Source organism: Equus asinus, chromosome 28 (assembly GCF_041296235.1).
Source record: "Equus asinus isolate D_3611 breed Donkey chromosome 28, EquAss-T2T_v2, whole genome shotgun sequence".
Lineage (NCBI taxonomy): Eukaryota > Metazoa > Chordata > Mammalia > Perissodactyla > Equidae > Equus > Equus asinus.
The window spans coordinates 37,675,796-37,702,085 of NC_091817.1; the positions used below are offsets into that span (position 1 = coordinate 37,675,796).

The window sequence follows — 26,290 nt, forward strand, 5'->3', positions numbered from 1 at the left end:
TGGTAGTAATGAGAAGTCCAAGAGGGGAATCTGGACTTCCACCACCACTTGGCAGTAACGAGGCAGTGCCCCCCCTTCCCCTGCCAGAGTAGTGTCAGAGAAAGCCAGCTCAAACAGAAGGTTTAAATAAGATCCGGAGTCTTGTAGCGTAGTACCCAAAATGTCCAGGTTTCAACTAAAAGTCACTCATCATACTGAGAACCAGGAGCATCTCAGACTGAATAGAAATAGACAAGCAATAGATGCCAACACTGAGATGACAAAGATGCTAGAATTATCTGACAAATATGTTAAAGCAGCCAACGTAAAATTGTTCTTCAAAGAGCAATTACAACCATGCTTGGAAGAAATGAAAACATAGTCAGTCTCAGCAAAGGAAGAGAAGATATGAAGAAGAGCCAAACCGAAATTTTGGAATTGAAAAATAAATAGCCAAAATTTAAAATTCAATGGATGGGTTCGACAACAGAATGGAGGGAACTGAGGGAAGAATCATGAACATGAAGACAGAACAATAGAAATTCCTGTATCTGTTTATTGCTGCTCCCGTAACAAAGTACCTCAAACCTAGCAGCTTAAAGCAATACAGATTGTTCATCTCACAGTCCTGTGGATCAGAAATCCGATGCAGGTCTCACTAGGTTAATGTCAAGGTGTTGGCAAGGCTGCATTCTTTTCTGGAGACTTTAGAGGTGAATTCATTTCCTTACCTTTTCCAGCTTCTAGGGGACACCTGCATACCTTGGTTCATGATTCACATTCCTTGGGTCATGATTCCCTTCCTCTGTCTTCAAAACCAGCAATGGTGGGTACAGCCAGGCTCTTTCATAGCCACATCTCCGTCTAACTCTTTTATGCCTGAATCTTCCATTTCTAAGGACCCTTGTGGTTACATTGGGCCCAGGATAATACAGGATAATCTTCCCATCTCACGGTTCTTAATTTGTTCATATCAGCAAAGTCCCTTTGCTGCATAAGGTGACATATTCCCAGCTTCCAGGGAATAGGATATAGACATCTTTGGGAGGCCATTATTCTGCCCAGTCTAAACAAGGGAGGAAATAGACTCTGTTTGACTTTATTGAGAGTCTATTTGAGTCCAGTGATAAAAAACGAACAGACCCACAGAAACCTGTGGAACTATAACAAAAAATCTAATATCCCTGTCATTGGAGTCCCAGAAAGTGATAAGAAATAGTGAGACTGCAAAGCTACTCCAAGAAATAATGGCCGAAAACTTCCCAAATTTGGCAGATTTAAACCTACAGATTCAAGAATCTGGACAAACCCGAAACAGGAAAAACCTAAAGAAATCCACACCAACATGCATCTAAGTCAAACTTCTAAAAACTAAAGATGAAAAATCCTGCGAGCAGTGAGAGAGGAATGACACCTCACATGTAAGGGGAAAACTACTTGAATAACAGCGGATTTCTTTTCAAGACCACAGGGGCCAGAAGGAAGGGGCACAACATTCTATAAGTGCAGAAAGTAAATAACTGTGAACCCAGCAAAAAATAGCCCTCAGAAATGAATGGAAAATCAAAACATTCTCAAATGAAGGGAAATTAAAACGATTTGTCACCAGCAGACCTCTCTTGAAAGAGTGGCTGAAAAAAGTTCTCTCAACAGAAATTAAATAATAAAAGATGGAACTGTGGAACATCAGAAGGAAGGAAAAACATGGCAAGCAATTATGTGGGTAAATTCGATAGACTTTTTTTCCTTCGGTTTTCTTTTCTTTTTCTTTTTTTTTTTTTTGAGGAAGATTGGCCCTGAGCTAACATCTGTTTCCAATCTTCCTCTTTTTTTTCTCCCCAAAGCCTCAGTACATAGTTGTCTATCCTAGTTGTAGGTTATTCTAGTTCTTCTGTGTGGGATGCCGCCACACCATGACGTGATGAGCAGTACTAGGTCCGTGTCCAGGATGCAAACCAGCAAACCTCAGGCCACCGAAGCAGAATGCACGAACTTAACCACTCGGCCATGGGGCCGGCCCCTTAGGTTTTCTAAATTATGTTTATCAATGAAAGCAAAAGTTATATCACTTTCCGATATGGTTCTAAATGGATAGAGAGCAAATATTTTAGACACTTATAAAAGGAAGAGGATGAATAAGCAATTGACAGGCAATGTGGCAAATACTATAATTGAGTGTGTATGGAGGGAGAAGTTCCAGAAAGATGGTGGAATGAACTCCTACTGTTCCTTGTAGCTGTTAAAAGTCATTGAAATCTTCACAGAGGAGGAGGTGCTTAGGTTGTGTATCAGAATTGTGTTTAGCTGCAAATAAAAGAAAATCTAATGTTAGTGGTCTAAACAAATTTAAATAAGGTAGGCAGTTACTGGTGTTGGTTTAGAGGCATATTGATGTTTGTAACTTTCTTGACTTTTCCTCCTGATTCCAAGATGGCTGCTGCAGCTCCAGCCACCACATCTGCATTGAAGATGTGATGGATGTGTTAACTAACCTTATGTGGTAATCATTTTGCAGTATATACAGGTATCAAATCATCACATTGTACACCTTAAACTCACACAATGTAATATGTCAATTATGTATCAATAAAGCTGAGGGAAAAAAGAGGAAGGAAGCTCCTAAGAATCAGAGGAGTGCATGATAACATTCCATTTTTTGAGCACTGATTCTATGCCAGATGCTGTGCTAAGTGCTTCTCACACATTCTTTCACTGAAACCTCCAGCGATCTGAGGGTAGGGGCTTTAGCCCCATTTTATGTATAAACTGATTCTCAAAGAAGTCACTTGTCCAAGTCCAAGGTCAATATATAGCAGGGCTGGGATTCAAATCCAGGAGGATCTGACTCAAGAGTCCATAATCTTAATCACTGCTCTGTCTGCACCCTCTGCAAGGAGAGGCCCATCTGGGTAAGTGTTGCGCTATGTGGACTATGTCTGTTTCCTTAAACCCTCAAATAATCAAGATTGGTCAGAAGGACTGTGCATAGAAAGAAGCCCTGAGAGAGCCCTTCCCTGAAGACTCCCCGGACCCTCCCTGCCTCCAGGAGAAGAGCTGGAGCCCAGAGAGAGCCTACGGGGAGAGGCCCCACCAGTCCCTCTTGACACCATCTCATGACTCTGGTGGAAAGGCTTGGAGTCTGTCACCCACTCTGCCTCCACCACTCTTGCCTCTCCCACCCTTTCCTGCAGGCTCGCTTCACCCATGGCATGTTCACCGTGTACCCTGGGTTTGGCTCCATCCCTTCTGGAGGAATGCAGGTCATCACCGTTGACTGTGTGGCTGACCCCGTGGGAAGGTGCGAGGAATTTATAGCTATCGAAATCTCTGACAGAGACCCAAGAGACCATCCTGCTGGCATTCCTTACAGCCTGTTGGCCGAAGCCTGTCTACCAGGTAGTGGGCACTCAGATTGGAGAGCACCCTTAAAAGACCTTCCCCTCTAACAACCCCTCTGCCCTGCAGAAGTCTAGCAGATATGGCTGGTCTGCTTCCTTTGGGACCTTAGAACTTCCTCTAGTGTCTTCAGCCATATTTTTCCTTAAAGACTCCCAAGGCATGCACACCTAGAAGACGACGTGCAGCTTTAAACTCCTAGTCTTCCTGAGGTAGGGCCAGGATCCTCAGATGAATAGTGTTATCTGGAAGTCATGGTGCAATGGGATATGGCACAGGACCCAGGAACGCTGAATCCTGCCTGTGGCCAGGCCACTCCCTGTGGGCAACATATGCACGGAGAACAATGTCAATGACTGAGCACGCTGTGACTTCAACCCAGCAGGATCTCAGGTGAAGCACAGAGAGGGCTCCTCTTGCTTCGGCTATAGGCATCCTGCAACCTCACACCAAAGTGGGCCAAATGCCTCCTTCCTTCCTAAGCCCACCCCAGATCCCAGATCTTAGCCCTCCTTACCGTTGGGAAGAAAAGGTGGTTGGGGTCTGGCAACCAACAAGAGCAGTACAAAAGAGAAAGAGAAGATAGAGTTTGTCCCGTCACTCACATCCCGTTGTGTGAATTCCCCTACCTCTCCTCTGTGATTGCCCTTGGTCAGAGTCCAAACCTCTGAATTAGCAATTACAGAAAGTAGGAGTCAGGCTATCAGGCTGCATCTCACGGTCTTCCCTCGACTCCCCAGCCTTCGTGACAGACAACAACGCCTTGATATTTGAGGAGCATCAGATCTGTAGCAGCGCCAACCTGTCCAGCATCATGCAGACCATAGAGAGTGGGGGGCTGTTTGTAGAGGATGAAAACAAATTCATCTTCTGCAATGTCCTGGTGGGCCATCAGGCCAAGGCTCGGTTCAAGATCAGCAACGTGGGAAAGATTGCCTGTGATGTGAATATTGTAGTGAAGCCCGTCTCCAACAAGGTAGGCAGGTGCACATGGTCCTGGCTCACTGTGGTTGGCATAGAGCCAGAGAAAGAGCTCTTGGAAACCCCTGCTCTGGAGCCTCTATTCAAGAGTGGGGCTTATCTGGCTCTCAGGTCCCACTGGAAGTTATGGGAGGTAACTGGGCAGTTTCCCCTAATCCAAGAGACATATATTTATCCCAGAGGTGTCTCCTCTGGGTACCTCTGTGACAACTGGTATGCATGAATGAGCAACTCACTCATCCATCAGACACTCACTGTGTGCCTGCAAGATATAGCATTGTGTCTATTAGTCAATGGGTTTAATTCACCCTTAATTTCCAATTAGCTGTGCTACAAATACTGCCCAGTCTCATCGCAACTGCTTCAGTTCTCTGCCCAAAGGTGGAATCATGGCCCAGGTGGTCCTTGTGCCCCAGGGTAGGCATTGTTCAAAAGGCTGATGGTGGTGGGGAGGTCACCGAGAGGGTTGGCCCAGTCTAGAGCTGAGAATAAAGTGTACATTCCCCAGGGACTGTCACCACAGAAGGGTAGGGTTGGAGAGACTATCTAATCCCCTTTGTGACTTCCCTCAGGCCCTGGTGACATCTAGTCATTACTCTCTGACCTTATTTGGAACACAAAGGGGCAGCTTTCTCCCTATACTGTACTAAAAATATAAAAAGTGAGCAAGCTGATTTCTAAACAAAGATAGGTTTTTAACAGGGGATTTGCAGACATTATATATTCTCCTCCTCCTTAATTTGCAGACTATCCCTTGGAAAGAGCAAAGAAACCTTAGTGCCCTTAGTTTAAGAACAAGAGAGAATAGTCAGTCTTGAATCCTTCCTGCCTCCCATGAGAATGAAAAATCCTTTCAAGGCCGTGCCAGAGGCCTACCGTCCCTAGGGTCTTCACAAAACACTGTCATGGATGGGAACAGATAAAGTGCTGGGGAGATGTTTTTAGCTCAAGCTCTTGGAGTCGCATGGAGCAGAAACACTCAGGATAGCCCAAACAAAGCAAAGTTGGCTTCGGTGAGTCAGATACCTCACACAGGACAGAGCACACCACGTAGCCAGACCTCTGTGGGAAATCCAACCTTCAGAAGACCATCGGAGGCTCTGTCCGTCTTTCAAGGGCCACGTGTCTCCCTCTCATAGTGCCTCTATGGTTCCGTTCTATAGTCTGGCTTCCAGTTCAGCTCCATATAAGTAACCACTGATGATCTCTGGGCATCTTAATTTAGTTGAGAGATCTGGTTTGGTTCATCTGAGATCTGGTTTGGTTCATTTATTTGAGTCAAAGATCATGGGTCTAGCCAAGCCCAGCCAGTTATTGCTCAGAGTTGGGTCCCAGAGGGACATGACTAGGCAGGCAATGGAACATGTCTACTCCAGAGCTTAGATCAGGTGGATTTCATGGCAGGGACAGTAGACATAAGCAGCAAGCCCTGTGTAAATGCAAAGTAGCTAACACATGCTGGTCCCTCCTCTCCTCCTACCCAGATCTTTGCCCGCATCGTCGACATCTTTGAAGTGGAACCCAACAAGATATGTGTTGCCAGTCGCTCACACGCCTTTGCAACGGTGTCCTTCACCCCACAGACCATGCAGACCTACCAGTGTATCTTCGAGGCTACCTTGGATGGCTTGCCCAGGTACCAGCTCCCCAGCTCCCTCTCCTGCAGCAGAGTTGCAGGCCACACTCTGTATGAAATGTCATTCCAGACATGTCAGGCTGACAGGCCTCGATCTTCATGTTCCCTGCAGCAACCTGACCAAGAACCGAAACCTCACGTTTGACATCACTGGAGAGGGGACCCTCCCTCGGGTGACTGTTGTGCGGCCTATTCTCTATAACCAACATGGAAACCCCTTTCTCCTATTTAAGAGGCTTCTCCTTGGTCATTCGGAAAAACTACCTCTCATCCTCAAGAACAATGGCACCCTCCCAGCCCAGGTACTGCTGGGGGCGAAGCATGGGGTGGACAGGGAGAAGAATCATTCAGAAGTAAGACTTCTGACATTGGGGTCTCTGCCATCCCTAACTTACGAGGACTTCTTCTTTGACGTTCCTCATACATTAACCTGTGTAAGACATGGGACATGCAGAGGGGAATCAGGCATGGTTTCTGCCCTCAAGGAGTGTAAGAAAGCAGATAACATAGTACACTAATAATTACTGTGCGAGGCAGTGTGCAATGATGTACACCAAGCTGAGCAGGTAGGATTATGCATATTCTTAGTGTCTTCCTTACTTTTTCACCTGTTTCTGTAATGAATATTGCATTTGTAATACAGAAAAAACAAAAATCTCATTGCGGGTGAGAGACGTAACATCTGAAGGGACATTTTGGTTCAGCAATTATGTTTTTATTTTACAAAAAAGTAATAAATTGTGTAAGTGTTATACAAAGAATTGTAGGACTTTTGAAAATGGTCCACTCTCATCTACGGAATCAAGGAAAATATCACCGTAAAATGACATTTGAGCTGGGCATTCAAAGCTAGCTGGTTTCAGTAAGGGGGCATGGCCATGAATGCATCACAGGTAGAGAAGCAAAAATGCAAAGACAAAGGCACAGATGCACAAGAAGCATAAGGCACTAACAGGAACTAGTAAGCATCCAGCTTCGTGAGAGCATAGAGCATAGGTGGAAGAGCAATGGGAGATAAAAATAGAAGAGTAGAGTAAGGGGACAACTTGCAGAGGGCGTTGGATTCTATGTAAATTTTAAACCCTGCAAGACATTATTACTATTATTGTTGTTGTTTATACAGTTCATTTTATACAGTTCAGTTTGTACAGGTTCATTTAGATTTACCACATATTCATCATTTTTGTTGCTCTTCATTCCCGCATCTACAATTTTCCATCAGAGATCCTTTTCCTACCTACTGAAGAATACTCTTTGGTGTTTCCTTAACGCAGATCTGCTAGTGGTGAATTCCCTCAGTTTTTATTTGAAAATCTCTATTTATCCTTCATTTTTAATGTAATTTTTACTGGCTATAGAACTCTGGGTTGGCAGTTGTTTTCTTTCAGCAAACGGGAGATATCATTCCAGGGTATTCTGGCTTCCATTGTTGCTGCTGAGATTTCAGCTGTAAGTCCAAAATGTTCTTTTAAGACAATCTTTTCCCCTGGCTGTCTTTAACGTTTTCACTTTGTATTTATTTTCTGCAGTTCCACTATGATGTGTCTAGGTGTGGATTTATTTTAATTTACCCTTCTTGGAATTCACCAGGTTTCTTAATTCTGTAACTGATGTCTTAAATCAATTTTGGAGAATTCCTAGACAAGTCTTCAAATATTGCTTCTATTCCATTCTGTCTCATCTCTCCTTCTGGAAGGCCAATTAAATGTATGGGAGGCCCTCTCAACATATCCTCTGTTTATCACAACCTCACTGTGTTTTCCATCCATTTTTTTCTGGGCTTCATTCCACATAATTTCTTTTCACCTGTCTTCAATTCGTTAATGCTTCTATTAGCTGTATCTAATCTTCTGTTAAATGTTCCATTGTTATTTTATTTTTCGGTTCTAGAATTTCTATTAGATTATTTCTAAAATCTGCTTTATCAGTTTATATGATTTCTAGTTTCATGCTGAGATTGTCAGATGTGACTTTTATATCTTGAACACAGGAATCATAGCCATTTTGCTGTTTTTACCTGATAATTCCAAAATCTGAAGTCCCTGTGGGTCTGTTTTTGATATCTGCTATTTCTGCTCACTTTTGCCCACATTCTGTCTCCTCATGCGCCTGGTTATCTTTTGATCACGTGTTTGATATTATATTTGAAAAGTTTTGCAGAAATAATTAGAATAAGGGTGATATCTTTCTTCAGAGACAATTTCCATTTTCTTCTGTGTGGCACTTGGGAGCACTAAGAATTCAGGATCATCTGAAACTGGTTTTAGAGCTTGAGATTTTCTGGATTACTGAGATGACTCAGAACAGTATTGCTATCCTTGGGAGAGCTGTTTTATATCCAGCTTGCTTTTTGTCTTATGGTGCAGACCTTTGGGGTCCCAGTCCTGGCAAAGAAAGCACTCCCACCCTTCACAGCCTTGGATTTTTGCCCTTTCAGCACCAAGAGACCATCAAAAGCACAGGTCAGCCTTCCATCTACCTCTTCCAGATTGGCAGATGCCCCAGGTCAAAAACTGCCCAGAAAGTTAGGCTGGCCTCTCTGGATTTCCAAGCTCTGCTATATCTTAGTCTGGTTACACTTCATTATCTTCTTAGTTTTGTGATGCTTTTAAAATTTTTTGTATAATTAGCATTTTTTGCTGTCTTGCGTCCAAATTACCTATTTTGTCATTACTCTGCATTGTTGTTATTATTGTGGCTTTGTAAAATGTTTTAGCATCTAGTTCAGTGAATTCCTGCCCTGCCACTCCCCATTTTTCTAGTTTTTCTCAATTTTTGCATATCTAGTCTCTCAGATGAACTTTAGACATTACTTTATAATATTCCTCAAAAAATCCCATTGGGAATCCTATAGATGATTTGGGAAGAATTTCTACTTTCAGAATGTTTAGGCTCTCCACCAAGAACAACATTTAGAATTCCCATCCATTTATTTAGATCTTCTTTTATGTCGATATTTTTTTCATACAATTCTTCTGTATAGTTTCTTATTAAGGTTATTTCTAAATATATAATTTTTATCTCAGAAGTTACCAATGTGATGCTGCTATTTCTTCCTTCTTAATGCCTCATTTTTTATATTGTTCAATCTTGTTCATGATGCTGCCAGCATTACTATCTTCTAAAAATATCTGCTGATTTCTCATACCTAAAATCAGATATATGGCTTTAGTTTTTTTTAATCAGATATATGGCTTCTGGTGTGCTGGAAAACATACCTTTTCTCTAGGTAGGTCAGATATGCACCTTGGTTTTCCTCTTTGTTGGATGCTCAACATGACACTCTCAGGCAACTACTGCATTAATACCTAGGAGGTATTTTTTTAGGAGCTCACCTTCATGCAAGCCCTTGTGGAATGATGTGTATTCATTTCCATTTTATTAGTCTAGTGTGTATTTTACAACTGCCCCTGTCAATAACAGAGGCCTTGGCAACCCCATTTTGATACTCTTTAGTTGTGTGATCTAAAATTCACCTATACTCTCTGGGCCCTAGCTCCTCACTTGGATAACAAGGGCTGAACTAAGGTTTCTTTTGTCCTCTCCAGGTCTAATATTTGTTATATCTTCCTCTTAATAAGAAACTTAAAAAAGTGAGCACTAGGCACAATGACATTTTTGGGTCCTTCCCAAACAGCACAGTATCTCACTCCAGATGCAAAACCCATGAGCGGACTGTAAGCATAACACTCAATCGTGGCTTCTTTTGCCAGCTGCATGTTGACCTGAGGGACCAACTAGGAGTCTTCTCTCTGAAAGGGAGGCCCACCACCTCCTACATCTACATCACAGAGGAAAACAAACCACATGCAAAAGGTAAGTTGGTAAATCAGGGCAGGGTACCTCCTGGAGGGCAATGGGTCTCAGTACCTGTTTTATCAGGGGACTAATCAGGACCTATCCAGAGTAGTGTGCCCACTCTCATCACCAATAGCCTCTCTAGGCGAGGCTCATTCCCACACTAGGGCTGCTTTCCCTTAAGCCAGGGTCTTTATGGATGTATCTTCCTTCTAACTGGTTCTAAATCATGTCTCTCTTCTCTTTGCAGCAAAGAAAGCTCACACGGCCTCCCTGGTTGTTCCTCCTGGAGACACAGCTGAATTTGATGTCTTTTTTCACTCCCAGAAAGTTGGGAGAATGACAGGCACCATCCACTTGTCAGTGATCGACAATCAGTACGAGGAGACAGTAATCCACATGGTGGGAGAGGGCTATGAAGATGACATCACCTTGGACAACATCCACGGGCTGGTGGCTTCCACCAGCCAGGAGGCCTCAGATATCTCTGAGGTCATTGAGGAAAACAGTATGCAGGACTTTGTGGCAGGTGGGAGAAGCAGCAGTGAGGTGTTGACAAATGTTGGCTCTTGGGTCATTTTAAATGAGGGTGAAATTTAAAAAAAAGATTAGCTAACTTCCTTCGAATTTAGAAATGAACCTCCTCTTCATTACTGTATGCTCTGCCATACCTGGCTTAGTCACTGCTTTCATTCACATGTTCCTTCAAGGAAAATTTATTGACCATCAGTGCACATGTGCCAGGCACGGCGCTGAGCCCTGAAGTTCCAAAGAGTTTCTGCCCTTAGGGAGCTTATAGTTTGAGCTCAAATTCCCGTTTATCTAATAAGTGAAATTTAAAATTCAGATTCCAGATTAGCTTAAAAGTGAGTACATGTTTCTCTGTACTTTCCACCCTCTATATCTTTTAGCTGACTTTTGTAGGCATTGTCTGAACGGTGAATCCCGCACATTCTAAGAGAAAGGGTGGGCTTGTTTGATTAGGTGTTTGTACCACCCCCAGAACATCATTCTCCACAGCCTCACTACTCAATGCACTGAGAGCCTACAGCATCAGCGTCACCTGGGAGCTTGTTGGAAACGGGAATTTCAGACTCCGCCCAGGCACTTCAGACCTACTGAGTCAGAATCAACATTTTAACAAGATCCCTGGGTGAAGTCTGTGTACATTAAAGCTTGAGACGTGCTGCTCTGCAGCCTATCAAGCCCTGCAGCTTGATTTCGTTGACTATCTTCTTTGGGATAGGAGTGAATTTGCTTCACCATTGTTATCAAAAAGCATTTGTTAAGCATCCTATCTGTGTGGCTAATTGCTATGAAGTGAGTTATAAACACAGCCTCACCGTTTTTCTAAGAGCTTAATTATAGTCCTGGAGTGTAGCAGTAGGCAGTCTATACAGCATGGGTTCAAGTCAATGCTCCTCACGTATCTGGTGTTTCACCTCTGTTTGCAGCTGCAGGGTGACATCTCTTGTCAGAGATCGAGCAGGAGCCGGCAGTGAACTCTAGTTCAGAAGCCGAGTTTCGTACTTCTGATAGGGTTACCAGATTTAGAAAATCAGAATGCAGGAGTCCTCCTTAAATTTGAATTTCAGATAAATGGCGAATACCTTTTTTAGTGTAAGTGTGTCCCAAAATATCGCATGGGGCATACTTATACTAAAAATTGCTCATCATTTATCTGTAATTCAAATTTAATGGGGACTCCTGTATTTATCTGGCAACTCTAACCCCTAATAGTACTCTTTCAGCAAACAGATTGAGTCGGGGGCCTATGTTCTCTCTTATACAAATGGAGGTGAAGGCCAAGGTAGATAGATGGATGGATGGATGAGGTAGGCTCCCCTAGGAGCGAAAGCTTGCTGCTCAGGGAATCCAAGTTTTTCCAACATAACCATCCAAGGAGGAAGGCGTTGCATGAAGGTGAGGCACAGTGTCTATCGGGTGCGGTCTCCCCAGGAAATGAGCCCCAGGAGGAGGCCAGGGAGGTCTCACTGGCCTTCTGCTTCTGTCCTCTAGCTGCTCTGATAGACCACATCCAGTTTGGGGACTGCCACATTGGAAACAGCTATAATGTGAGCTTCACAGTCACTAATCACAGCCAAGTGAATGTGATACGGTTTGAATGGCCCCTTTTGGCTACAATTTCTTTCTCCCCACAGGTAAGTGAAAACCGTTCACTGTTTTCTGGACTCCCTTAGGCCTAAGCCAAGCCTGGTTTGACTGTCAGTCCGTCCCATGGATGTGTATGAGATGCAATGGATGCATCTCAAGCTGGAACCATCCCTCTCTCAGGGTGTGTGAGGAACCAGGAACCATCCCTCTCTCAGACCTGGTACCAGATGACACTATTCCTGTCCCCTCTGGTCTAAGAGCAGAGAATGAGGTCTGCCAAGACTGTTGCTAGGCTGGTGTTGAGGAATTCCATGGAGGCCTGTATGGATGAAAACACGCCCCAGTCTTCCTATCCAGATTGTAGACCTGCGTCCCCCTGGGTGTGTATTCTTTAGAGCATTAGTCCTGCAAAAGTGGTTCACCAAAAGCTAAAATGGGGATGGGGAGTTCTGTGGACAACTGGAGACTTAGAAAATGTTGCTGGTTGCATCTTTCTCTTAAAGATCCCTAGTGCCCTGCAGCATATTAAAACCTAGTTAACTTCATTTTACCTGAAATTTTCTAATCCCTTCTTTTAGCATTTCACAGAGTACATTTTATGAATTGCTGCCCAAAGGTCTACACTGAACAAGGCCTAGGACAACATGGTAGCAGATCCTACCTCTGGCCAGCAGTGGCTTTTCACAGACAGTTCACTTCCAAGGACCCAGGACACTGGGACACCCAGATGTATCCACTGCCTCCTGCACTGTTTCAACCGCCAAGTCTGTCCAAGCATAGAACCCAGGGGGATAGAGCAAGGAGGGTTGGGGGACCCTACTTTGTCACCTTTAAATCTTTGAGTGCTATCACAAGGAAGTTTTGCTTCCTGAAGGGATGTAAAGTGTTAGTCAGAGTAGGCAGAGATGAGCTGCTTATAGTCCATTTGCATACACCCGCGCACACAGTTGTGCATGCAGCCACACACGTGCACGCACGCACGCATACACACACACACACATTTGTGCCCCTGGGGAGTGCTAAGCTTTCTTCTCCCTTCACTTTCCAGAGGAGGGAGAGTTTTTTTTATCAATCAGAAACATGAAAGGACTATATGTGTGTGTGTGTGTATATATATATATATATATATACACAGACACACACATATATATATTTTTTTGTGTATGCTAAATCACAAATAATTTTCTTCTACAGACCAAATTGGGCTTCTCAGCTATCTGTTATACTTCAGTGAGTTTCAGGCTTTTTGGTTTCAGGACTCCTTTATATTCTTAAACATTGTTGAGGACCTCCAAAGAGCTTTGGTTTATTTGGGTTATGCATATCAATATTTACCATATTAGAAATTAAAACTGAGCATGTTTAAAGACATGTATTTATTCATTTTAAAATATAATAATAAATCTATTACATGTTAATATAAATACCATATTTTTATGAAAATGGCTATACTTTCCAAAATAAAAGAAGTTGTGTGACAAGAGTGGCATTATTTTACATTTTTACAAATCTCTTTAATATCTGGCCTAATAGAAGACAGCTGGATTCTCACAGTGGCTTCTGCATCCAATCTGATGCAATAGCATATGTCATGTAGCCTCTAGAAAGCTCCATTGTACACTCATGAGAAAATGAGAGTAAATAAGTCAAATAGCATCTTACTATTATGATGAAAATAGTTTTGACCTCTTGGATTCCTGAAAAGGTTCTGGGGATCCCAAAGGTCACTAGATCGCAGTCTGACAACTGCTAATGTACTGTATACATTGTCCATAGTTCATACAGATCATATTAATTAAGAAGCACAGGAGGTTAAGAGTGTGGTGTCTGGAGCTGTACTGCCTGGGTCTGAATCCAGCTCTTGCAATATTAATGGTATGACCTTGAACAAGTTACAGTTTCCTTGTCTGTTATTTTAGGTGCATTTTAGCTACATATAGGTATAATTGCCGTCCTTCTCATAGGGTTGTTGTGAAGATTAGTAGAATTGTGTAGAGGTTTAGAATAGTGTCCAGGGAAAGTAACAGTTTGATTAACTATTAGCTGCTCTTGTTTTTATGATTCTATTTCTAAGAACTTCTTGTACATATTTAAGACAATCTACATATACAGGCTTGAATGATGCATTTTTTTGCCAAGACTTTTGGCTCTACCCCTTCTCCAGTATGTCACCATCAGTCACCAAGAGTCCTCAAGATTGAATTTCCAAAAATACTAATACCAGACTCTTCCCCAGATTGGCCACCTCCACCCTGGGTGTGCCAAGGATGTAGTGGTGACCATGAAGTCAGACACACCCATCTGCCTGAAGAAGATGGGGATCAAGGGCAAGGTCTCCAAGATCATGTTTCAGCTGCCTGCAGACCAAGTCCCTGACTGGGATGACCGCATGCGCACCGTCAAGTGGGTAGACGTGCCCAGAAACATGCCTGGGACCTTCACTACAAAACGAAAAGTGAGTAGGGACATCAAGCACAAATCTGACCAGGGCTGCCGTCTTGTATGCCCACTGTTCTCAAGTTCAGTGTCTCATCATTACCTTCTTTCATGGAAAAGGGAAAGGTTCACCTTCTTCTTGACCTTGATTTCAAAAGTGATAAACTGAACTTCCACCCATGCCGCCTGCCATCCGTACTGCACATGCCACACGAAGCACACATCTTCATTGATGGAGCTTTGGTTTAAGTCTTGATATCCAGTTGAGCAAATCCTTCCACCTTTTTCCTCTTCAAAAATGTCATGGCTAGTCTTTTAGTTGTTTTCTTTTTCCCCCAGGTGTCCAGAATTAGACTAGTTATAATCTTTGGTCCATGCGTGCCCCTCTTTTAATTATTCCTTGGTTGGTTTCTTTTTAATAATATATAAGCAGAAATGAATCCACACCAACACAGGAATTACCTGACAGAAGGATTACCTGTATGTTTCTCAGCCATTCCATCCCCTGCCTCCCTCCTAGAGGTAATCACCAGCCTGAATCTTGTGTGCTCATTCCCTGATTTTTGTTTTTTATTTCTTCTTTAACTTATGCATTCTAAGAGCATGCTGTTTAGTTGTAGTTTTCAACTTTATTTTTTCTAAAAAAAGTTATTGCATGTGATCATCCATCTTGTTGCATGTGGCTATAGTACACCCATTTCACTGCTAGAAAATTCCATTATTATTTGTCCACTCTTCTTTTGGAAATTATTTGGGATTTTGCTATTATGGACAGTATTTCTGTGAGCTTTATTGTTCATGTCGCATTGTGTTCATTTGCAAGAGTTTATCTTCCTAAACCAAGGTATAGGAGGTGGACTTGCTGAGTCATAAGATATGTGAACGTTCAGCTTTCCGAGATAAGCCCCAAGTGTTTTCCAAAGTGGCTCTTTGCTCCTAGGAGTATAAATTGGTACAGCCACTCTGGAAAACACTTGGGCATTATCTTGGAAAGATATGAGTATGAGTTATTTTTTATGAACTCTTAGCATTTGTCTGCAAATGTTCTCACCAAATTTACAGCCTATCTTTTCATTTTCGCTAAAATATCTTTTCATGATATCTGGAAGTCCCTCCGCCATGCTGTTTTGTTCTGAAGTGTTCTGGATATTCTTGGCCCTTTATTTTTCTACATAATTTTGGAATCCATTTACCAAGTTCTATGAAAACATGATGAAACTTGATTGGAATTGGATTGCCTCTATAAGTCAGTTTAGGAGGAACTGACAATTTTATAATATTAATTCATCTTTTCCATTAATAAGGTATATATCTCTATTTATTTAGGTCTTTAAGGTTTTTTTCACTACCATTCAGTTTCTTTAATAGGAACAGGACTCTTCAGGTTTTTTTATGTGTTCTTGAATGGATTTTATTAAATTATTTTTCTAGGACTTTTCCCTTCAACTAAGTTTTCAGAAGTATTTTCTTTTCTTTTTTTTTTTAAGATTTTTAAATTTTTCCTTTTTCTCCCCAAAGCCCCCTGGTACATAGCTGTGTATTTTTAGTTGTGGGTCCTTCTAGTTGTGGCATGTGGGATACCGCCTCAGCATGGCTTGATGAGTGGTGCCATGTCCCTCCCCAGGATCTGAACCAGCGAAACCCTGGGCCGCCGATGCAGAACGTGCAAACTTAACCACTCGGCCACGGGGCCGGCTCCTCATAAGTATTCTCATAAATTTGTTCATACTATTTTCTTATCATCTGTTTAAATTTGCAGGATAGATGGTATTATCTCCCTTTTCGTTTATGATATTTGTTATTTGTATTTTCTCTTTTTTTTCTCGATTAGTCTCACCACAGGTTTTTAAAAATCTTTTCAAATAAACAGCGTTTGGCTTTATTGGTCCTCTCTGTTTTAGGTTTGTTTTCTATTTCATGAATATCTGTCCCTGTCTTTATGATTTCCTTTATTCTGCATTCTTTGGAGTCTCTCTGACCCCGGAACTCGTGCCTGTGCAGTCCTAAAGCTCTCAGTCATCTCTTGTTGTCCGATTTCTTCCTTTCCTATTTATGAGTCATTTGGGGTTCGCCTTAATCATTTGTTCTGCAGCTTGAGCTTGTGAGTCGGTGTTCATTTGAATGGGTAGAATAAAGTACTGTCTTATCCCCCATTGTCCCCCTGAGGCAGCTGGCTCTGCATCACTGAGGACACTGCTGCCTTTGTTACAGGTGATAGAGACGGATCCTGAGCCTGCTCACACGGTGCTGGAGGAAAACTACCGAGAACTGCAGCTTCGGATCAGTGCCAATGTGAATTTTGCTTCATACCAGTGCCAAACAAGCGATGTGTGCTTTAAGGAAACCCTGATCTACCAGACCCGAGTGTTTGAGTGAGTCATCAAAAGCCTCCTGACGCTCTCAGAGAAGCTCTTCCATTTCATCACCCACTCACTCATCCATCAGACATGTATTGTGTCTAGGGCAGCTGTACGAGGCATCACATCTGTGTAACATGCACCAGAATGTCTTCGTAGGTCTAGTGAAACGTTCAGACCCACAAAACAGTTGCAGTTCACACTTGCAATCACGATATAGACCAGGAAACGCAGTCTACCAGGAGGGTGGCGTGGAGCACACTGCAGCGGGAACAGTCCTTGCAGCGGTCCACACTGCCACTCAGGAACCAGTCTTCTTGGCCTCCCAGGTGATAGCTCAGACGATATCCATCCTAGTGGGGATGGGTCCATCTTAGCTTAGAAGCCCCATGCCCAACAGAAGCCAACATTTCTCATAACCACTCCATAGCCATAGCTATACCTTCCCATAGGGTCCTGCGGGGAGTATTCCCAGTTATAAGAGTCACTACACTCAGAGAACCCCAAAGCTATAGCTCCCCTCCAGGTAATCATAACTCCTCCCAGACCGTTTACCAATCAGGGGTCAATTTTACCATACACAAGTTTGCCTGATAATACAGCTGACATTTCTCCCTTATCAGGTTCCCAGGAAAACAGAGCTAGAAAGTTAATTCAAAGTCAAAATTGTCTTTTGAAGGAGAAAAGGTTATGTTAACCCTTTCTCCACACTCAGACGCAGGTATACAAGGACGCCATGGGTCCTGCTCTCAAAGAGCTCATAATCCGGAGGTGGGGCATGGGTAGGAATAGGTGAATTGATGGTTGTAGTATGGTGTCCTGTGTATATAGTAAGAGATCTACCTAAAGCAGACCAAGATACGGGGAGCGACAGAGTGTCAGGGAAGAGTTCCCAGACTAAGTGGTGCTCCAGCTTAATTCTGGAGGTGAAGTAGGAGGTAGCCAAGTGAAGAAGAGAGGAAAAAAAGGGCCTTCTAGGAAGACAGAGCCACATATACAGAGACAGGTGAAGAGAGAAGGCGTGTGACTGTTCTTTGAGAATTACAAACACAAAAATATAAACCACTGACATTTCTACTTTGTAAAAATTAGTGATTAACTTGTTTGACTTATTTTGTATTTGTTGCACTTGAAATGTCCTCTCAAATTATTGTAAAACCAAAAGATATAAGGCAGGAAATGGGATCTTCTGCTGATGACCATTTCACCTAAAGCAGAGGTCAGCAAACTATGGCCCGTGGGCCCAATCCAGCCAGCCACCTATTTTAGTAAATAACGTTTTGTTAGAACACAGCCATGCCTTTCGTCGATGAAGTGTCTACGGCTGCTTTCGCACCACAACAATGGAGTGAGCAGTTGCTGCAGAGACGAATGGCGTGCAAAGCCGAAAACACTTACTTCTGACCCTTTACAAAAAAGTTTGCTGACCCTCGACTGAAACCAAGAATTCTTTCTATGAAAAATATTCTGTGCCACTGGGATTTCTCTACTTTATAAACATTTTCTTTAAGATAAAGACCAGTGCTCATAAATTCACACAATCAGCACAAGCCCTGGAGGGTCAAGCCCTTGATTTCAGGCGTGACTGCCTGGTCTACCTGGACTACATAATGGAGATCTAATCCCTACGCTCCACCCAGGACCTAGCCCCCACCCCCAGCTCTAAACTCCTGCTGCTCCCCTAAAACCAGGAGGAGCAGGAGTGTTTCTTCCTCTTACGCAATCATTTTCTTGCATCAAGGCCTCATCCTCCTGCTGTGATCAAGTTCAATAGTGATTCCAGGAAAAGCTTTCATCTCCCAGTTCTTGTCTTAGAGCAGGGAAACCTGACGCAGGAAAAGCCTCTAGAGATTCAGAATCTGAGACAAGTCGATATTCCAGCAGTGAAGGCATCTCAGGCAGAGGTCAAATGGTTTCTGACCACAGGGACGTTGTTTCTGGTGGAAAGTGACTCAGGAAGGGAGAGTCTCTGAGGTTGGCACCTGAGGCAGCCACTGTCATGTGAAATAGATTTTGTCTCCTCTCTCATGGGAACTTTTCAGGATTACCATGATGCAAGCTGAGAGCTCATCGCATAGGGTGCTAGTGGTATGCAAGATGACTTTAAGTGCTAAACATCTAAATATTTTTACTTTTAATAGCTATGTATATATTTTAGAAGGAAATATAACTAGTATAGCAAATGCATAATTTTAGATAAAGTTGCTAAAAACTTGCCTTTTGAAGAAACAGTTAAGAAACGAAATGACTTGACTTAAAGAAAAAAGTTAAGTAATAGTATAGATGATGTACAGACATGACAAAAATCATTGGCTGCACATTTCTCAAATCCATTCCCTGATCCACTTGCAGGCTTGTACTGATTAATTCAGGAAATGTGCAGCTGGAATTCAGCTGGGTCTCAGAAGAGACGACAAAGTCTGTCAGCTTTGTAATGCCAGATAAATGCGATGTAAATGCGATGACAGGTAAATGATGCCATGCGATGCGATGACAAGGTAAATGCGATGACACGCAAAACCCAGGGTTCGAACTGAGTCCTTAGTTAGTAAAAGAGCCTCATTCATGCAGAAACGAGCACTGCTCCAGTGGCCCCCTAAGTAGCTAAGGAGAAGCAGAGCAGAGGCCTGCTGGGCTCTGCAGAGCCACATGGGCCCGAGACACTCAAGGGCTGACCTCTGCCTTCCTGGAGCCCAGACCCTGGACCCCCACTAGGTCAGCACCCCTCTCGCAGATCCATAGGAATCTTTTCTTTTAGATATTAACCTTCTGGGAGATTACAGACCCTTGGAGAAACTGAGGAAACTATGGACCATCTCCCCAGGAAATACACCCCTTGCCCAATTTGCAGTTGATACATGCGAAGCACTTATAAAAGGCCCCAGCACCTGGTAGGCAAATAGCCACTACTACTGTTCCAATTTTAGATATTCCCAGACATTTCAAATGGGCCCTTATCCATGGGTCCCCAGATTGTGAACCCCTACTTTGAAACAATTATTTTCCAAAAATTTTGTTCACAGCCCATTATTCTTGAGGCAAAAGACCCACAGACATCTACTTGACATACTCCCTTGAGCCAAAAGGAAACAAATTTGAAAACTTGATGGAATTAATAGAAGCATTTTTCACCAGTCCCCTGTGAGAGACGTGAACAAATTCCTTACCCCTAGTGCCCAAAGTTAAGTGTACCTACCAGAAGAGGTGAGCTCTCAAGCCCCATAGAGGGTTCCTAAGGACCTGTGAGTGGGCTGCCTTCTCCCTGCTTTCCCACTGCAAATGCGGAATATCGTTGGTTGTCTGTCTGTCTCCAGGTTGCTCTCAGAAAGATCAGCTTAGCCAGGGCACACTGCACACAGGCAGCACTCTGGACAGTGCTGTGGACCACTGGAATGAAGCTTCCCCACCACCATTCTCTGTGGACCCTGCCTCGGGCATTGTGCCAGTGAGGAAGAGTCAGAAGCTCCAAGTGAAATTCACTCCACTGGAGATTGGAGACTTCGAAAGCAATCTTTTCTGCCAGTAAGGAGATGTGCTCCCCAGAACAAAGCTCTGCAACTCCTATCCCCTCTTCTGTCCCACTACCACCACCATTCTTTCCAACCCTAGATCCCTCCACAGCCCCAAACTGCCACATTTCCCTTTGGAAAGATTCAAAGGGGCCGGACTTTGGAGAACAAGGAGAATTTGGTCTTTTGTATTGCTCATCACCCCTCTCTAGACTCTTTCTCCTGCTCACCTCCCCGGCCACATAACAGAATTCCACTGGGCAACAGAATGGTTGACAACCAGGTGGGTTCCAGTCCTGGGGCAAGCATGAACTTGAGAAAGCTTTCTTGTACCTTTTCTAAGACTTGGTTTCATTATCTGTAAAATGTAAATAGCAGTATTCACATTGTAGAGTTGTCATGAAAACCAACTGAGGTAATTCAGGTGAAGAGCTTAGAACAATGCCTGGTATAAAATAAGCACAATAAACATTAGATGGTGATGGTAGTGGTGGAGGTGGTGGTGGAGGTGGTGGCGAGGAATAGCTGGGACCCAGACCCAGTAAGAGAAAAGCCAATTCAATAACATCTGGCAATGAAATAACCCTGATATGGTACCCATTCCAAGGAAAGCTCCATGGAGGACACCCACCTTACAGAGTAATTCTATAATCCATGGCCTAGGGTGGCAGAGACCTATGTGAACCATAAGAGCTTCCTGGAAACTCTGCAACCGTACTGCAGGGACCCCTCCCACACCTGGGCCACCTAAGCTTGGTGATGGGCCTAGAAGTCTGCTCACATCCAGTTCACTTTCTCCAAGGAGCTCAGGATACTTTTTTTAGGATTTCTGGGTCACTTTTCATATCCCACTAGATGCCTATGAGAGGGCCCCGAGGGTAAGACTCTGTGCTCGTTTTACAGCAGGGAGATTTTCTCACCACTGATTGAGGAAGTAACTTGAAACCATTCTTAGGTACACAGAAGGAACCAGAATTCAGGCTTCTCATACTCAGCCCATTCATGCATTCATCCACTCAACAATTAACTAATGAACACATACTATGTATCTTGTACTATTCAAGGCACAGAAGTTATATTGTTGACCAAGACAGACCCAGCCTCTGCTCTCATGGAGCTCACATTTTGGTGTATGTAATATTCATTTCCAACCAATTAAGAAAGCAACAGTTGATTAAAAATTAAAAATAAATAAAAATAACTTTATCCTCTCAGCATTCCCAACCTGCCACCTGGAGAGCGAGGCCCAGTCCTGTCAGCAAAAGGGCGGAGCGTCTTGCCCATCTGCCATTTTGACCTGAAAAGCTCGGACTACATCAGCGGTCATCGGCGGAACCCTGATCTCCGAGGGCCTAGTGGTGGGGCTGTGGCTCCCAACACCCGGGTGATTGAGTTCACCAGTGTGGGCATAGGAAGAAGGAATCTCCGGTGAGTTGCATAGGTTTGCATTGTTTGAGTTCACATCAGTTGACCCTTCTAAAGAACTCAGAGGAAGATTTCAGAGAAGCGAGCTAGACTGATTGCCAGAAGAAGGCTTGATATCCTTGGGTTTGACTTTAGAGAACTGCCACAGTAAGGAAGCTGAATTCTCTCCTCAGTTTTAACACTGGGGAAAATTTGGAAGACATAGAAATGTCTAACTACCCTAATTACCCCTAACTACCACCTTGACCACAGAGGATCACTGGGACAGAAGGGCCCTTGTTATCATTATTACACCAGGGTCAAGAATTCTAGCCGTGCTTTGGACCCCAAAATGAGATGCAGTTTTCATTTCTACATTAATGAGGTACCCAGAACAGTTCAGAGTCCCACGTAGTGAACTGTGCTAGGGAAGGTCTTAAAAAGTTTCTCTTAATCCTCACCCCCTTCTCTCACCCTTTGCTATCAATTCTTCCCCCTTGGCCAGGACTTTTACTATCCTGAACCCAACCAATAGCACCTACTCCTTCTGCTGGGTCTCTGAAGAAACGGAAAGTCTCCAGAACCCTCCGGCCTTCATATGCCTTACAGAGAAGGGCTTAATCCACCCTGAAAAGAAAGCTGAGGTAGGTGTAATGAGGACTACTTGACCCAGGGCTTTCGTCATTCTAACCCTCTTGGCATGGCAAGTGTGCCATAGACCGTAGGTAGAGTTAGGGAGACTGGCCTAGGGCACGTCCATCAACAAGTATTTCTTGTGTGGCTGCCATCTATGTTAGGCAATTCTCATGAACAAGACAGACCTGAGCTCTCTCGGCCATAGAGAAACAGAGAGCTCTAGTATTTGCAGTTTTAAAATTTTTGATTGTTATAGCAGGAAAGGGGAGCTGAACACTAATGCTTGGGGACTTCAGAATTCATAGAGTAATGTGAAGTAAAGTGTTATTTTTGTCCAAGGGACTGACAGCAGTGAAAGGACACAGATGTGTTTTCACTTGGTCAGGCCAAAGGGCAAAACAGAAAAGTGGAGCGTGTCCCATGGCTTAGTCCTAATGTTTGCACAGTGATTTAGGTTAGGGGTTAAGCTTAAAGAAATATGAACTTGCTGCCAAAGCATATCTACAGGCCCCAGGTCCTGTAAGTTCTGCAGAGAATCTTAGCGAAAGAAATAAATCCATGAAACAGAAATTATGAATTCAAATGCCTTTAGGAAGATCACACAAATGAATGAAGCAGGCCAAGGGGACAATGATAGGTACTGCTGGGCCCCAGAGCTAGCTGGCCACAGTCTTCTCCGGCAGATGACCACCGTACAAATCAGTGGGCCCAGGGTTGCCGATTCTCCCGAACTTTTCCGGAAAAGCCAAAATTCAAAATTTCTTTCTGAATCTCTACATTTTTGTATACCATCCAAAGATGTGATGTGAAATGTGGCAGCCCAGCGGGCAGGGGCTGTGGATGGGGTAGACCCCCTTATACAGACCTGTAAGCAGGACAAACAAACATTGATTTTGCTGGTAGAGCCAAACTTACATGCTCTTATAGAGAGGGTAGAAAGATAGTGATGACATGGTAACGTCAGCCATCATACCTCAGTGCTAACAAGCCTCTGAGAGCATATGGAGTAAGCGAACGGAGGTGCCTCTTACCACTCTGTTCCAAACTGTCTTCTTAGATCGTCTTCCAGTTCATGCCTCTCCATCTGGACGTCACAGAAGCATTCTGGACTTTCTTAATCCCCGAACACAACATCACAGTCCCTTTCCTGCTGGTAGGCAAAGCCACTGACCCTCTCATCAATCTAGACAAGTCACACATCAACTTCAGTTGTCTCCTCATTGGTAAGGCTGCCCTGTTGGTTTATGTTTAGAGTTGGCATGATCTGTGGGGCAAGGGGATGGCACCAACCCAGCATTGAGCTCCAGGAGCAGACTTGGGTGGGGAAGTTTTCCTCGTGCCTTCCAGAAGCACATGAGAGTGCCTCTATTGCTGTTCAAAAATCCATGTAATCTCCATCAAGTATCTTCTAATCTCACACACCACTAACCTAAGGAAATTCAGGAGCCTTGCTACAGATCCTTTTGGAAGATTCCTTTAAGGCCTGGACTGACTATGTTCATTTCCAGAGCCTCATGCCAGCCACATCCTACTTGTGTGTGCCCCCAGATTATAGGCTGTATTTATTTGCTTCTTGATCTGTGCCGCAGTGGCCAGATCTCTCTGCCATCCTTTCGTGCATTTGTTCAGTTCCACAAATATTATTGAGTTCCTTGGATGACCCAGGCATTCTTCTGTGAGCTGGGAATGCAATGGATAAAGCCAAAGTCCCCACCGTCACAATGGTTACATTCTAGTAATAGGAAGCAGACTAGCAAAAATATAAAAGCAAAATATACAGCATGTCAGATGTTGATAAGTGTTCTAGAGAAGACTAAAGCAGGGTAGGGGGAATAAGGAAGGCCAGTAGGCAGTGGGAAGGTGACATCTGAGCAGAGACCTGAAGGAAATAAGGAAGTGGCTATAAGGGCTATAAGGTCCCTTATAGCCCTGTGAGTCTATCTCATGAATGTGGGGTGTGTGTGTGTGTGTGTGTATAAAACAACTAAAGCCAGAGGATTTTTTAGCAATTCATTAGATTTTTTATTTATACAAGTAGTATTTTTATAATAAGTCAATCAATGTGGTTTTGTATAAAGAAAAGTTTAACAGTCTTTCTCCACCCATGCTATGTCATCCATCCCTTTCAATCAAAGGAAACCAATGCTAACAGTTCGATGTGTATTATTTCCATACATTTCTTCTGCTGACACATATAAGTAGATAAGAGGAGACTATGGTGTTTAGTAAGGTTTTGAGCAGTTAAATAAGCAGTGTAACATGAGAAAAAGCAAAGATAAACAGCAAGATAAACAGAATTTAATCTATGAATGCAAGGGTGGTGCATTTCAATATAATCATTACATCAACAGATTAAAGAACAATCTTGTGATTTTTCATATTAATATATTAACATGAATATTATATTAATCATAATATATACTGAAAAGTCATTGCTAAAATTCAGCGAACATTCTCAACAAAAGCTCTAATAGTAAAATAGGAATAGAGCAAAAAACTTAAATAAACAAGATTAAGCAAAATCAAGAGGCAGATATTATCTTGTAATAAACCACTAAAAGCCTTCAATTAAACTCAGGAATTAGGCAAAGATGCTCATGATCACCCTTGTTATTGAACACTTTCTTAGTGATTTTAGCAAATACAATACAACAAGAAAATTAAATAATTGTCATAAACTTTGGTCATAAATTTTGCTGTTGCTGATAACTTCATACATAGATAACCTCAAGAGGCTCTAGAGAAAAGCAAAACAAACTACTAGAATCTACAGGATAATTTAGTAAGTGGCTGGATGTAAGACAAGTGTGTAAAAATCAATGGTTTCTCTTTCTCTTAGCAATAAGAACCTGGAAAACAAAACAAAAAAATTCCCTTCAATATTGACAAAATCTATAATACCTAAGGATAAATGTAATGAGAAAGGCACAGGACCTGTATAAAGAAAACTATAAAATCTTATTAAAATGCCCCCAAACAAAATCTGAACATTTGTCAATACTCCCAAAATTAAATGCAAATTTAATCAAGTTCCAATTAGAGTCCCAACTAGGGTTGCCAGATAAAATACAGGATGCACAGTTAAATTGGAATTTCAGACAACAATGAATAATTTTTTAGTATAAATATGTCAGTTTAAGTACATCCCATGCAATATTTGGGACTTACTTAAACTAAAAAATTATTTGTTAAATCTGACAACTTTAACCTCAAAAGGATTAAAGGAGGGGAGAATTGGAGAAAATGATTCTAAAGTTTATAAGAAAAAAATAAATGCTCTACAATAGTCAAGAAAAGTAAGAAAAAGCAAAATAGCAATGGGAGATGTATTAGTAAGCGCCATGTCAGGACAGTCACAACATCCCCGAGGTCTAATTCAAAAGAGTTCAGTGGGGGGTTATTTACAGAGATATAGGCAGAGCTAAGAGGCCTACCAGGGAGAGTGAAGCCCCCATTAACAAAAGCAGGAAGGCATTGGGTTTGAAGAAACAGGGAGCAGAAACAGTCATCAGAATCCCAGGAAAGCTATGACCAAGCAGAGAGGAGCTACCTAGCAGGAGCAGGCAATTGAGGGAGTAAAGTTCTAGAAGGAAGAATTGGAATCTCCCCAGGGGAAGAAGGTCACTCATGGAGCAAAAGGAAGGAAGAGAGGCAGTCCAAGGCTGAGGAGCTTGGAAGAGGAGAGAAAAGAATTTGGAGAATCTCTTCTAAGAAGGCTTCCTCTTGCCTGTGGAGCAATATCTGCTAAGATACTTCAGGAGCAGCCATGAGGCCTCCACTGAGGGCCAGTGTTTCCTCCTCAGGCAGAGAAGCCAGGGAGACCGTGCAGATCATCAATAAGGAGGAGCAGGGCTTCAATTTTGCCTTCCAGGACAACTCTCGATATTCTGAAGGTTTCAGCAGCAGCCTGGTTGTATGTCCCATGGAAGGCTGGATCCCACCGCTGTCCAGGTAAAGAAAAAGGAAGGCCCCTAGGACTGCATCCTCCCAACATGGCTGTGGTCCCAGTCCTGCCACCCAGAGGAATCCGTTTCCCTCAGAGT

The 26,290-nt window shown here is 43.0% G+C and overlaps 1 protein-coding gene across 4 annotated transcripts in view; it reads left to right on the plus strand.

The window, feature by feature from the left end:
* The window catches only part of HYDIN (HYDIN axonemal central pair apparatus protein), a 338,461-nt gene that overhangs the window by 275,584 nt on the left and 36,587 nt on the right, over positions 1-26,290 (plus strand). For 3 of the 4 annotated variants that reach the window (XM_070500558.1, XM_070500554.1, XM_070500555.1), the window contains 15 exons: positions 3,171-3,375; positions 4,116-4,351; positions 5,841-5,992; positions 6,105-6,294; positions 9,706-9,808; positions 10,041-10,319; positions 11,810-11,952; positions 14,142-14,360; positions 16,553-16,713; positions 19,051-19,166; positions 20,013-20,220; positions 21,423-21,635; positions 22,117-22,255; positions 23,305-23,470; positions 26,051-26,198. In XM_070500558.1, coding sequence (XP_070356659.1) covers positions 3,171-3,375; positions 4,116-4,351; positions 5,841-5,992; positions 6,105-6,294; positions 9,706-9,808; positions 10,041-10,319; positions 11,810-11,952; positions 14,142-14,360; positions 16,553-16,713; positions 19,051-19,166; positions 20,013-20,220; positions 21,423-21,635; positions 22,117-22,255; positions 23,305-23,470; positions 26,051-26,198 — 2,678 coding nt within the window. The remainder of the gene's footprint in view (positions 1-3,170; positions 3,376-4,115; positions 4,352-5,840; positions 5,993-6,104; positions 6,295-9,705; positions 9,809-10,040; positions 10,320-11,809; positions 11,953-14,141; positions 14,361-16,552; positions 16,714-19,050; positions 19,167-20,012; positions 20,221-21,422; positions 21,636-22,116; positions 22,256-23,304; positions 23,471-26,050; positions 26,199-26,290) is intronic. The other variant, XM_044761259.2, reaches the window with a different exon arrangement.